Source organism: Dendrobates tinctorius, unplaced genomic scaffold, assembly GCF_039654945.1.
Source record: "Dendrobates tinctorius isolate UK_male_01 unplaced genomic scaffold, ASM3965494v1 ptg000070l, whole genome shotgun sequence".
Classification (NCBI taxonomy): domain Eukaryota; kingdom Metazoa; phylum Chordata; class Amphibia; order Anura; family Dendrobatidae; genus Dendrobates; species Dendrobates tinctorius.
The window spans coordinates 97,376,162-97,389,591 of NW_027361738.1; the positions used below are offsets into that span (position 1 = coordinate 97,376,162).

At 44.6% G+C, this 13,430-nt stretch overlaps 1 protein-coding gene across 2 annotated transcripts in view; it reads right to left on the reverse strand.

Annotated features, from left to right (window-relative positions):
- Positions 1-13,430, reverse strand: part of VIPR1 (vasoactive intestinal peptide receptor 1) — a 236,336-nt gene that overhangs the window by 65,390 nt on the left and 157,516 nt on the right. Inside the window, exon 5 of one of the 2 annotated variants that reach the window (XM_073582198.1) lies at positions 8,492-8,586. In XM_073582198.1, coding sequence (XP_073438299.1) covers positions 8,492-8,586 — 95 coding nt within the window. Of the gene's footprint in view, positions 1-8,491; positions 8,590-13,430 lie in introns of both variants that reach the window. The other variant, XM_073582197.1, reaches the window with a different exon arrangement.

A 13,430-nucleotide genomic window follows, 5' to 3' on the forward strand; every position in this document is an offset into this window, starting at 1 on the left:
TTGACCGAATTTGCTTTAAATAATAGAGCTAGTTCTGCCACTTTGATGTCACCTTTTTTTTGTAACTTTGGTTTTCACCCTCGATTTTCTTCAGGGCAGGTGGAGCCCTCTGCCTGCCCAGGTGTTGACACTGTGGTGGAGAGAATGCACCAGATCTGGGACCAAGTAGTGGATAAGTTGTCTCTCTCCCAGGAAAAGGCCCAGCGGTTTTCCAACCGGCGTAGGACCGTTGGTCCCCAGTTTAAGGTGGGTGATATGGTTTGGTTGTCATAAAAAAATATCGCTATGAAGGTGGCTTCTCCTAAGTTAAGCCTAGATTTATTGGACCTTACAAGATTTTGGAGATTATTAATCCGGTCTCTTTTCGTTTGGCTCTTCCTGTCACATTTAAAATCCATAATGTGTTCCATAAATCTTTGTTGAAGAGGTTTGTTGAACCTGTTGTTCCGGGGGTGGCACCTCCAGACCCTGTATTGGTTGAAGGTAACATGGAATATGAGGTAGAGAAAGTACTGGATTCCCGTCTGGCTAGACGGAGACTCCAGTATTTGGTTAAGTGGAAAGGTTATGGTCAGGAGGATAATTCCTGGGTCTCTGCCTCTGATATTCATGCCAAAAGATTGGTGCGTGCTTCTCCTAAGTTTAAGCCTAGATATATTGGACCTTACAAGATTTTGGAGATTATTAATCCGGTCTCTTTTCGGTTGGCTCTTCTTGTCACATTTAAAATTCTTAATGTGTTTCATAAGTCCTTGTTGAAGAGGTTTGTTGAACCAGTAGTTCCTGTGGTGGCACCTCCTGACCCTATATTGGTTGAAGGTAACATGGAATATGAGGTATAGAAGATACTGGATTCCCGTCTGGCTAGACGGAGACTCCAGTATTTGGTTAAGTGGAAGGGTTATGGTCAGGAGGATAATTCCTGGGTCTCTGCCTCTGATATTCATGCCGAAAGATTGGTGCGTGCCTTTCATCAGGCTCACCCGGATCGCCCTGGTGGCATGGATGAGGGTTCGGTGACCCCTCCTCAAGGGGGAGGTACTGTTGTGAGTTCATTTTTCCCTTCGCCATTGAGGTCTGATGAACTCCCTCCTCTAGTGAAGGAAGGTAGTGAGTCTGATTACCAAACACCTGGGCAGCTAGATGATGACTGGGTGGCTGGAATTGAGGACTGGATATAAGGCTGCCGACGCCCTTCTTCCTGGCTGGTGATTTTCCTGCTGGATTCTTGGAGACCAGTCTGATTCCTGCATCTCAAAGCTAAGTTTTTCTGCTCTGCTTTGTACTCTTCAGTTTTGTTTTTGTTTTGCCTTGTTTTTTGGGAGTTCTGCCATCCCCGGCCGGGGGTGAGCTGAATTCCATTTTTGTCTCTGATCTGTTGATCTTTTGCTCTGTCTTCAGAATATACCTGAGTGCTGATATAGTCTTTTGAAGCCTAGCGACTTCAGGGCCTGTTTTTCCTATCAGTGGGTTGGCTCATTTTGATAGTGTTTTTGCGGATGGCAGACAGCAGCTTTCCTATTCTGTCCTATGTAGTTAGCTTGGGCCCCATCATTTGCTCAACCTATCTTTCTATCTGTGTTAGTGTTTTCATCTTGCTTCACCGTCATTATATGTTGGGGGCTGCCTATTGCTTTGGGGTCTGCTCTGGGGCAGTTTAGTTTTTCCCTTTTCTGTCTTTAGGCTATATAGTTCTCCGGCTGTGATCGAGGGGTCTAGGGCACCGTAGGAACCCCCCACGGCTACTGCTAGTTGTTGTGGATAGGTTCAGGGGTCTGCAATCCGATAGCTGCCAACCTCTCTGGTTTTTCTGGACTTAGCTGGTATTTTGTTTTTTCCTCCTTCGGTGACTCATCATAACAATGGAACTCTCTGCCATATGATGTTGTAATGAGTGATTCCCTACTAAAATTTAAGAAGGGCCTGGATGTCATTCTAGAAAAGTATAATATTACAGGGTATATACACTAATCTCCTTGATATTGCATTGATCCAGGGAGCTAGTCTGATTGCCGTATGTGGAGTCGGGAAGGAATTTTTTGCCCCAATGTGAAGCTTACTGTTTGCCACATGGGTTTTTTTTGCCTTCCTCTGTATCAAAATGTTAGGGCAAGTTAGGATAGGATATGGGGTGAACTAGATGGACTTAAAGTCTCCCTTCAACCTTAATAACTATGTAAACTATGTAAATCATTAGTGCTCTCCTTGCTTGGGATGTCAGTTTAGATGGATGGCCATGTCTTAGTAGGTTTGCAGTTGTGCCATACTCCTTTTCCATTTTTGGATGATGGATTGATGCTCCATGAGATGTTTAGAGCTATGTCACGGGGTCCTTCTCTGGTATCACACAATCAACAGAGCAAGCGAAGAGTGAACAATTCCAAGACCTTTATTCAGGCAAAAATACGAAAAGGTCCATATTCAGTCCACCACACAAAGGATAAGATAGTCCAGAATAAGAATGCAGTCCAGTATCAGTATAAAATGTCCAGGGAAACGAGATTCCAAAACTCTAGCACCAGAGGATAAAATGGGTCCTTCTCTCTCTGAAGTGCTGTCTGTACACGATCCTGTCCACACCGGAACTGACTTGTCCAGCTGCTGTTCTCCCCACCCTCTTCCTTGTCCAGGGGTAGTCAAACAAGTTGAGGTGGTTTCCAAGCCTCCCAGAGGAGAACAAAGGGCCTTAGGGATTAATGCACTACAGGGGGTCATCAAGAGACAGATACAGTGAGGCTGTAGACTTACAATGTAATAAGAAAAACACTATGAAAATAACTGAAATAGAAAAATAGGAATATAAAAAAAATGATATCCACATAACATATCACACCATCACAACCAAGGATTATTTTTTTTTTTTGTAACCTAACCTTGCTTTCGTATGCTCCACAACTTTATCCCTGACCTGTCTGATGGGCTCCTTCGTTTTCATTATGCTGTTTGATCCCTAACATTCTCACACAAACCTCTGAGGCCTTCACAGATCACCTGTAGTTATACTGAAGAAGTCACACCCAGGAGGACGCAATGTACTAATTTTGTGACTTCTAGAGGTGATTGGTCACTCAGGAATTTATTTACGGGACTCAGACTACAGGGGGCTAAATACAAATGCAAATCGCAATTATCAGATTTATATTTTTACAGTGTTTAGAAAACCTCGCATCATTTCCTTTACACTTCACAAATATTTGATATTTTGTGTTTGTATCAAATAAAATACCAATAAAATACATTAAAGTTTTTGGGTGTAATGTGGAATATTGTGGAAAAGTTTATGTGATATGATGCTTTTTCAAGACACTGTATATAATTATATACAGGAGATGCCCAGGTTATAACAGCTGTACATATATAATTATTGTCATGATACCAGTGCTGGGTGACCGGCACTGCTGGGGTTAATGTTCTGACCTCAGTGCAGACTCTCACCTGTACACCGGGGACCTATTATGGTGGCCTCTCATTGGTTCTGGGGAGGCTTCTTATAGCCTCAGGACGCTCCCATCTCTGTCAGTTATACTTTCGCCCTTGGCATTGTGTGGTGACCCCTGAGTGTGTTAGTGCTGTGTTCTGATTGCTTGATTCTCTGTGTACGACTCTGTCTGTTCTCTGGATATTGCTTTGGATTCTGCCTGGTACCTTCTACGTCTGTTTGGTTTTGATCTCTGCTTGGCTCTGACTATCCGTTCTGTCTCATCCCTGGTACTGTACTGATATCTTGTGTATGACCTTTGGCTTTGTCTGACCTCCCGTCTGTTTATCCCTCCTGTACCTCGCTTTCCTGTATTGTGCCTGACCTCTGCTTTGCCCGACTTTGAGTTTTCTACCTTCTTTGAAAGCAGGATGCTAAGCCCCGCCCCCTTGCAGTCACATGACCGTTCATATGACCGTAGGTCCTGTGCCTACTTTCTAAACCTCTACATTCAGGTCCTGTGCATCTTTATTTTCTGGCTGTTCTTGTCCCCAGGAGTCCCTACGGTGCGGGTGAGTCCCTGCTTAGCGGAGGCTGTACGCCGGCGCTGTCAGGACCCTGACATTATAACTGACCATTAAGTTTTTTTGGGGTTTTTTGTGCAGAGAGTTATGGATGCCATACAGTCTCTGGCTGACCAGATGAAAAGTCTGAGTCAGATGTTTCAGGGTTTATCTCTGGAGCAGCGAGCTCTGGCTCGTTCTCAGCAGCAGCTTTCTGAGACAGTGCGAGGGGCTTTAGCTGCTGGGTCAAGTGATGTTGTTTTGGTGTCCCCAGAACCACCTGTTAAACTGCCTGACTTTTTTTCTGGAAACAAAAAGGAGTTCAGGGTCTTCATGGAGGGGTGCAAACTTTTTTTTAGGGGACGAAAGTCAGAAGGTTGGGGTTGTTATGTCTCTACTAAGAGGGTCCCCACAAGCTTGGGCTTTCTCCCTTTCTCCCACTGCCCCTGAGAGAGTGTCGGTGAATGCATTTTTTGAGGCCCTCGGGCACATTTATGATGAGCCTGACCGAGTGCGATTGGCAGAGGACATGGTGATGAGTGTCTGTCAGGGGAAACACTCAGCTGAGTGGTTTTGTACTGAATTCCACCGCTGGGCTACAGAGGTCTCTTGGAACGACGCCACGCTCCGAGGACACTTTCGCAGAGGCTTGTCCGAGGGGCTGCAGGATGCCTTGGTGTTACATCCCCCACCTAACTCTCTCGAGGACGCCATGACCCAGGCCGTCCGGATGGACTGCAGGCTGCGGGCCAGAGGGGTTTTGCAGGTGGAAACTCCATTGTTCCCCAGTGGAAAAGAGACTGCCCCTGAGCTCATGGATGTAGGCGCCCTCTCCCTGAAGGATACGGAGAGGAAACGCCGGAAGGACAAGCAGTTATGCTTTTACTGCGATAAAACGGGACATTGGAAAAGGGAGTGTCCTGATTGCCCGTCTTCAACCCGGTCGGTGGGAAACGACTAGGTCTGGGTAGTCAACGGGGAGACTACTCAGACCCTCAGGTACCCTTTTCCTCGTTTTCTAAAGTCTTACTGCATGTGGAACTGTTTGTGGACAGTAGTTCTTTTTCCTCTACAGCTTTCGTGGACTGCGGATCATCGATTAACCTCATTGACTCCCAACTGGTCACACACTGTAAGATAGAGACAGTTAGGCTCAAGGTTCCGATCAAGGTGATGGCCATTGACTCCTCTCCCCTCACTAAGGAGGGAATTCTCTTTATGTCTGACTTGTTTTCACTCAGAGTGGGCACTACTCATGTGGAAAGCCTAAGTTGTTTTGATCTGGACAATCTACCTGCAGGGTTGGTGCTGGGCATGCCCTGGTTACAACGTCATAACCCAGTTATTAACTGGAAAATGGGGGAGATTGTCCAATGGGGGTTTAAGGATTTTAAGTTATGTGATAAATCCGCACTGCTGGTTGAACCTGTTAAATCTGTGTCTGTATCATCTGTCGAGCTGGAAAGTATTCCGGAATGCCTGAAGGACTTCGAAGATGTATTCTCCGAAAGCGAGGCCGAGACGTTACCGCCACATAGACCCTTTGACTGCGCTATTGAGCTGGTCCCGGGGGCTAAATTACCTAAAGCCCGTCTGTTTAATTTGTCCTCTCCTGAGCTCTTGGCTATGAAGGAGTACATTACTGAAAGTCTGCGCAAAGGACACATATAAAAGGGCTCGAAGGATCATACAACAGGATGCAGCAGCCCAATGGTAAATGAGGTGGCAGGAAACAGTGGGGAAAATAAGTATTTGATACACTGCTGATTTTGCGAAATGGTTCTTACGCAGCGACTCCTCAGTTACCCTGGCTGTGTGATTCAGGCCATTGTCATGCTGGAAGACCCCAGCCATGACTCATCTTCAATGCCCTTACTGAGGGAAGGAGGTTGTTGGCCAAAATCTGGCGATACATGACCATATCAATCCTCCCTTCAATACGGTGCAGTCGTCCTATCCCCTTTGCTGTAAAGCACCCAAAGTATGATGTTTCCCCCACCATGCTTCACAGTTGGGACGGTGTTCTTGGGGTTGTACTTACTGATACCAAAGTTGGAGTTGATACCGAAACATTCTATTTTGGTCTCATCTAACCATATGACCTTCTCCCACGTCTCCTTTAGATCATCCAGATGGTCATTGCTGAACTTAAAATGGGCCTGGACATGTGCTGGTGTGAGCAGGGGGATATTGCGTGTCCTGCAGGATTTTAATCCATGACAGCGTAGTGTGTTACTAATGGTAATGTTTGAGTCTGTGGTCCCAGCTCTCTTCAGGTCATTGACCAGATCTTCCTGTGTAGTTCTGGGCTGATTCCTGACCTTTCACAGAATCATCCTTACTCCATGAGCAAGACTTACAGTCACCTTGTGTTTCTTCCACTTTCTAATAATTGTGCCAACATTTGTTGCATTTTCTCCAAGCTGCTTGCCTCTTGTCCTGTAGCCCATGCCAGCATTGTGTACGTCTACAATTTTATCCCTGGTGTCCTTAGACAGCTCTTTGGTCTTGGCCATGGTGGATTGGTTGGAGTGTGATTGTGTGTGTGGACAGGTGCCTTATATGCAAGTAACCAGGTCAAACAGGAGCAAGTAATACAGGTAATGAGTGCAGAGTAGGAGGTTTATCACACAAAAACTAACAGGTCTGTGAGAGACATAATTCTTGCTGGTTGGTTGGTGATCAAATACTTATTTCATGCAATAAAATGCAATTTAATTATGCAAAAATCCTACAATGTGATTTTCTGGTTTTTATTTTTACATTTTGTCTCTCACAGGTGAAGTGTACCTACAATAAAAATTACTGACCTCTCCATTCATTGTAGGGGGGAAAACTTGCAAAATCTGCAGTGTATCAAATACTTATTTTACCCACTGTAGGTGAAAAAAAAATACTGATGAAACCACCACTAACACCGAGATATCATGGAGGGCCGGCTGCTTAGTATTGCAATTGCACATAGTCCTTGCTATGACACCAGCGCACCCCACAAGGACAGACACCCAAATTACCCAATCTAACACTAAAGGACCTGGCTGCATCCTGTACAAAAATGCAAAAAAAATGTAAAAACTACATCAGGGATTGGTCAGTATTTTGGCCAAAATACATGCATTTGCAACCTGCGTCATTGTCTGCGAATCCCTGCACCAAAATCAAAAGCAACTCGCCGAAAAAGGTCATAAAATATAAAAAACATCAAAGAAAGAAGGCCTTGGGGTGTCTGTCCTTGTGGGGTGCCCTTACCGTATATAGAGCAGGGCAGCTCTAATGTTATGAGGGTCACTAATTCCCGGTGAGCCGGACACTACACGTACCTGTGTGACTGACGCCCTATACGGCTACTGACTTCTTTCTGAGATTTTTTTTTAACTTCATGGCCTTGTCAGTGAGTTGCTTTACAGTGAACAAAGAAGACCTCTATACCGTGACTAAATAATACCGCCATACAGCGACTAAAAAATACCAACATATGAAGATGGCATAATAATAACATTCAGTGACTAAATAACACCCCCATACAGTGACTATATAATACCATCATACAGTGACAAATACTCCATACAGAGACTATATAACAATTCAATGCAGTGAATATTACCCCATATAGTGACTAAATAATAATACCAGTGACTAAATACATACAAAGAAATAAAAAGCAAAGCTATATAATGAATGAACAAGATAACTATTGAAGTCACACATTCAGTAATTAAATACTACCATACAGTAGCTAAAATATACTGATAAATGAATAACACCACTACATAGTATGAAAACACACAGTGACTAAATAATACCCCCATACAGTGACTAATTAGACAATGAATTATGCCACCATACAGCAGCTGAATATCAAACTAGACTGTAACAAATAATACCGCCATACATTAATGGAATAATACCATCATATAGTAATCGTATCATGTCACCAAAAATGCAGTAAATTTTACCGCCATACAGCGACATAATAACACCTTCTTAATATAACCTAATAATACCGCCATACAGTAGTGAACCACGTCTTGCCCTGAATCAGTGGATGCTGCTCCTTTTTCAGTGTACGGGTTAATTGACCAGTTGTACCGCCAGATGCAATTTAATGCTAATTGCTCCTGCAGTGATTTCTATAAATGGCGCTGTATACGCCACTCTCATTCCCTATTATTTACGCCGCTTATAATCTTCGCTGCCTCGCGGATTTCTTTACAGATTGAACTTTACGGCTTTGGAAGAGAATGAAAAGTTTTTGCCTTTTGGTTGAAGCGTAAGTCTTGATTCTGCGCACCGACCTTCTGCGCTGCGGAGTTAATTAAATCGTTACAATGTATCAGTCACAGACGAGCCGCTCGTTACTTGGGGATAATTTAATATTGGCTTCCTGATTGTTTCAGCCATGTCCTATTAATATCCAGAATCTTTGGTAATCTGTAATCTGGCTCCTGTTCATCCCGGACTGAAGAGATTTCTGCTTATTATTTTTTTCCGTTAAATATCCATTTCTTACCTGAAAAGGCAGAGGATGATCATGGCGGCAGTCAGCGAGATCAGGGATAAGCTGTGTCCAATGGTGTAGCCAGTCTGAACTATGGCATAGAAAGCCTTCTGTCAACAGAGGAGATTACAGTTACTCACAGGCAGAAGGAAGGAAGTGGGGGATGTTTTTACTTTTCCAATCATATTTTCAGATTTTAACTATACTTGCTGTGAAATAATTTAACCAGCACAGAGTATTTCAGGAATAGAGTGTTAGAAACTTTTGGCTATCCCCTCCATCTACTAAGGACAGGTCGCGCATGCTCATTACTCAGACGTACAATGGTGGTTGTACATGCTCACTGCTCAATCGCTCAGTGGTGGTCGCGCTTGCTCATTACTCATTCGCTCAGTGGTGGTCGCGCTTGCTCATTACTCATTCGCTCAGTGGTGGTTGTACATGCTCACTGCTCAGTGATGGTCATACATGCTCACTACTCAGTTGCTCAGTGGTGGTCGCACATGCTCACTGCTCAGTGATAGTCATACATGCTCACTACTCAGTTGCTCAGTGATGGTCATACATGCTCACTACTCAGTTGCTCAGTGATGGTCGCACATACTCACTACTCAGTCGCTCAGTGATGGTCATGTGGTACCGACAGGTACGCGGGATGCAGTGACGAGACGCGAGACTTTATGCTTTTGGTAATAACTTTTTATAAGTATAGATCAGGTGACTAGTCTAAGCAACCAAGCAGGTAACAGGGATTGTCCTCGCAGGGACTCAACACAAGCAAACACGGATATATATGAACACGACTACCCCGGCAACGGCCGTCACTATAGGGCCGCGGTATGGCCGACTACGGGTCCTTAGTTATATAATGTCAGTTATCCATCCTGATGTCTTCGGCGTCCTGGGTGATGGTTCTTCGGCGTAGCAGCTGCTGGGCCCAGCTGCTGAAGAACTGGCGAAGTCTTCGAGCGTTCCGACGCTCAGGCGAAGCAGGGGCACAACAGGCCCCGGAAGAGTTCTTGAACAGATGGACCACAATCCCCGGACGGGGGTAAGCGGTCGCGAAGCGGGGTGGCGATTGACAAGCCACCGGTGCAGCCAGCAGCTGTAACAGGGAGTCCGCGGAGGGTAACGGGCCGACTCTTGCCACGGACTGGAGCGGGGAACTAGTGGCTGCCGTCTGCAATGAACTGGCCGCAGCCACGGTCGGGAGCGGGGCGGCTGCGGGCGGCGAGGGGTAGGCTGCAGCCGCGGGCTGGAGTGAGGCAACGGCCACGGTTGACCGCGGGCAGACCACAGACGAGGGCTGGAGTGTGGCGGCAACAGCCTCAGGCGTCCGCGGGCAGGCCACGGGCTGGAGTGTGCAGGTGTCCGCGGGCAGGCTGCGGGCTGGAGTGTGACGGCAACAGTCGCAGGCGTTCGCGGGCAGGCCACGGGCTGGAGTGTGCGGCAGCAGCCGCAGGTGTCCGCGAGCAGGCCGCAGGTTGAAGTGGAACAGCGGTTCTCTGACGGCCGACTCGGCGCCGTCCCTCTGCTGTCCAGTGTAAGTGTCCCTCTTGCTTCTGTCCTCCTCTCGGGCCTCTGTAGGTCTCTCTGGCTCTCACACACTCCCACGGTCTCCTGCTCCTTCTTCCCCATTCTGCTGACTCACTGTGACTGGCGTTCTCCTCTCCTTTTATATCGGCTCCTCCCCCAGCCCATCTGTCAGTCTCAACGGTCCGGCCCTGAACTCTGTCCCCCGGAAACAACCTGCCCTGAAACCTAAATGACGGCCCCCTTGGATCCGGCCCGGACACTCGACGGGGTCCCCTTCTCCTACAGTCATACCTGCTCACTACTCAGTTGCTCAGTGATCCTTCTACCCCTGAGGAAGCCACATATTGGTTGGAGATACGCATGGGGTCTCTGTTACCCCTCTATTACTTCTTGTCCCAATTCTCAGATCCCTCTCTTTTAATTTGTTTTTTTTACAATTCTATGACCTCTGGTCCCTTTTGGGATGCTCATACTCACATTTGGATCTGGTATGTATTAGGTGATCTCTTTATCTGTGCAGCACAGGTCATTATTGGTTGCCCACCATAGATGGTCTTTTCTTGAGTATCTATTGATTTATGGGCATCTGTGTTTCTTACCGTGTGTGTTTATGATTCACAGACTTATCATGCATTTATCCATACTTGCTCTAAATTATTTTTTGTGTTCATTATTAGGCATTTACTGGAACTCTCAGGCGATAACACTGTTCTTCCTGTGATATACTGTACTTTGTATATGGGGCTTTCTATTTATTGCTACTATTTGGACATTTATGGAGGGGTGTTAGCCCTATTATGGCCACGCGTGGGGTATCATTTTGCAGCCTTTTGCCTTTTTAAATGTTTTGATTTCTATGATATAATTTGTTCTTGTATCAAAAAAAAGTATATATATATATATATATATATATATATATATTTTCTATTTGGTAATCCTGACATTCATGCACACTTCTTTCTTTTTAATTACATTGTCGCACAGTGGTGGTCACACAGTGGTGGTCGCACAGTGGTGGTCACACAGTGGTGGTCGCACAGTGGTGGTCACACAGTGGTGGTCATGTAAGAAGATGAGCCGAGACAGAGTCGGCGGTTTCCGATGCGCTTTGAGGCTGGAACTATCGGGACTGTCACCACTGTTGCCGGGGGAAGGTTCTTCTGGGAGGGGAGGACCTTTGCACTGGACAGCAGGGGGCGCGGAGGAGATCAAAGGGACTGAGCACAGGAACGGGAGAGACTTGGTGGGAAAGCAATAGGAGAACAAGGAGAAGGTTGACTCCCTCCCCACGAGTCCGACTGCTAACTCCATGTCATCGATCCCTCAGCGTTCTGACTTTCAAATTGACTGTGTCACTACCGAGGTGTGTTTGGACCCTTCCTTTTTAGATGGCTCCTTCCCGCCTGCAGTTGCAGATAATCTGACTTGCTCCGTTCCTAGAGACTACTCCAGAGTCCCGCACTCTCCCGCGGTCTGCGACCGTGCCCACGGTTCATGTCCGGTGCCATTCCAGACAAGTCTACATAAAGGACTGTTTCTATGTTCCAGCTCACCCAAGCCAAGCGGGACCGGATACATCGGCACCATCGGGAGACAGTGCTTTTCATTCCTCCGTAATAGAGCCAGAGACATTGTCCACAATCTGCGACGCCATCAGGAGATATTCCAGCCTTTCCCCAACAAGAACTGCAAGTGAAAAGTTGCCTTTTTTGTACACCTTTTTCTCAAGCTTTCTGTTTGTGTGCAATTCCCGTTGTTGCCGTTACTGATCTCGTCTCCCTGCGTAGAGTATTTCTTGTATAATTACCCATTCTAGTAAATCCTGTTAACCCCTTCTATGCCTCCGGCTCTTTAAGAAAATGAAAGTGAATACTTGGCAGCAGCATAAGATTCTTATATCTGACAGCTGGTGCTCCTAGATCATACTTCATTGGATGCACACTGAGGATATTTGGCTTTCTGGGAATGTTTTGGGTGGAAGCGGCTGTGCAGGTGTTTTCAAGTGACACATTGTTACACTGGGCACACTGCCAGATATCTGCTGTGATGCCGACTGTGTGTGACAGGGTGTCAGTGGTGACATCACAGGAGGAATGCAGCAGGAGAATGTCACATTTATCATCCAGACAAGAACACAAAAATGCAATAAAGAAACTTCATTAAAAAGTAAAAGTAATCTAAACAAGAAAACTGCTACCACCATGTAATAATACCGTATAATAATACTGATAAGAGACTATATAATAGCGGATTACACCAGCAACATAGAATAAATACAATCTGCACAAGATCATAATCATCAATAAGTAAAGAGGGTAGATCAAGATCTAAAGGAAATCCATATACTGTAATATGACATTCGGCTGAATATTACTATTCTAGTATACAGGTGCAGTAATATCGTAGTTATATTCTTGTACATAGGAGCAGTATTATAGTAGTTATATTCTTGTACATAGGAGCAGTATTATAGTAGTTATATTCTTATACATAGGGAGCAGTATTATAGTAGTTATATTCTTGTACATAGGGGCAGTATTATAGTAGTTATAGTCTTGTACATAGAGGGCAGTATTATAGTAGTTATATTCTTGTACATAGGAGCAGTATTATAGTAGTTATATTCTTGTACATAGGGACAGTGTTATAGTAGTTATATTCTTGTACATAGGAGCAATATTATAGTAGTTATATTCTTGTGCATAGGAGCAGTATTATAGTAGTTATATTCTTGTACATAGGGACAGTATTATAGTAGTTATATTCTTGTACATAGGGGGCAGTATTATAGTAGTTATATTCTTGTACATAAGGGGGCAGTATTATAGTAGTTATATTCTTGTACATAGGAGCAGTATTATAGTAGTTATATTCTTGTACATAGGAGCAGTATTATAGTAGTTAAATTCTTGTACATAGGGGCAGTATTATAGTAGTTATATTCTTGTACATAGGGGGCAGTATTATAGTAGTTATATTCTTGTACATAGGGGCAGTATTATAGTAGTTATATTCTTGTACATAGGGGGCAGTATTATAGTAGTTATATTCTTGTACATAGGGACAGTATTATAGTAGTTATATTCTTGTACATAGGGGGCAGTATTATAGTAGTTATATTCTTGTACATAGGAGCAGTATTATAGTAGTTATATTCTTGTACATAGGGACAGTATTATAGTAGTTATATTCTTGTACATAGGGGCAGTATTATAGTAGTTATATTCTTGTACATAGGGGCAGTATTATAGTAGTTATAGTCTTGTACATAGAGGGCAGTATTATAGTAGTTATATTCTTGTACATAGGAGCAGTATTATAGTAGTTATCTTCTTGTACATAGGAGCAGTATTATAGTAGTTATATTCTTATACATAGGGAGCAGTATTATAGTAGTTATATTCTTGTACATAGG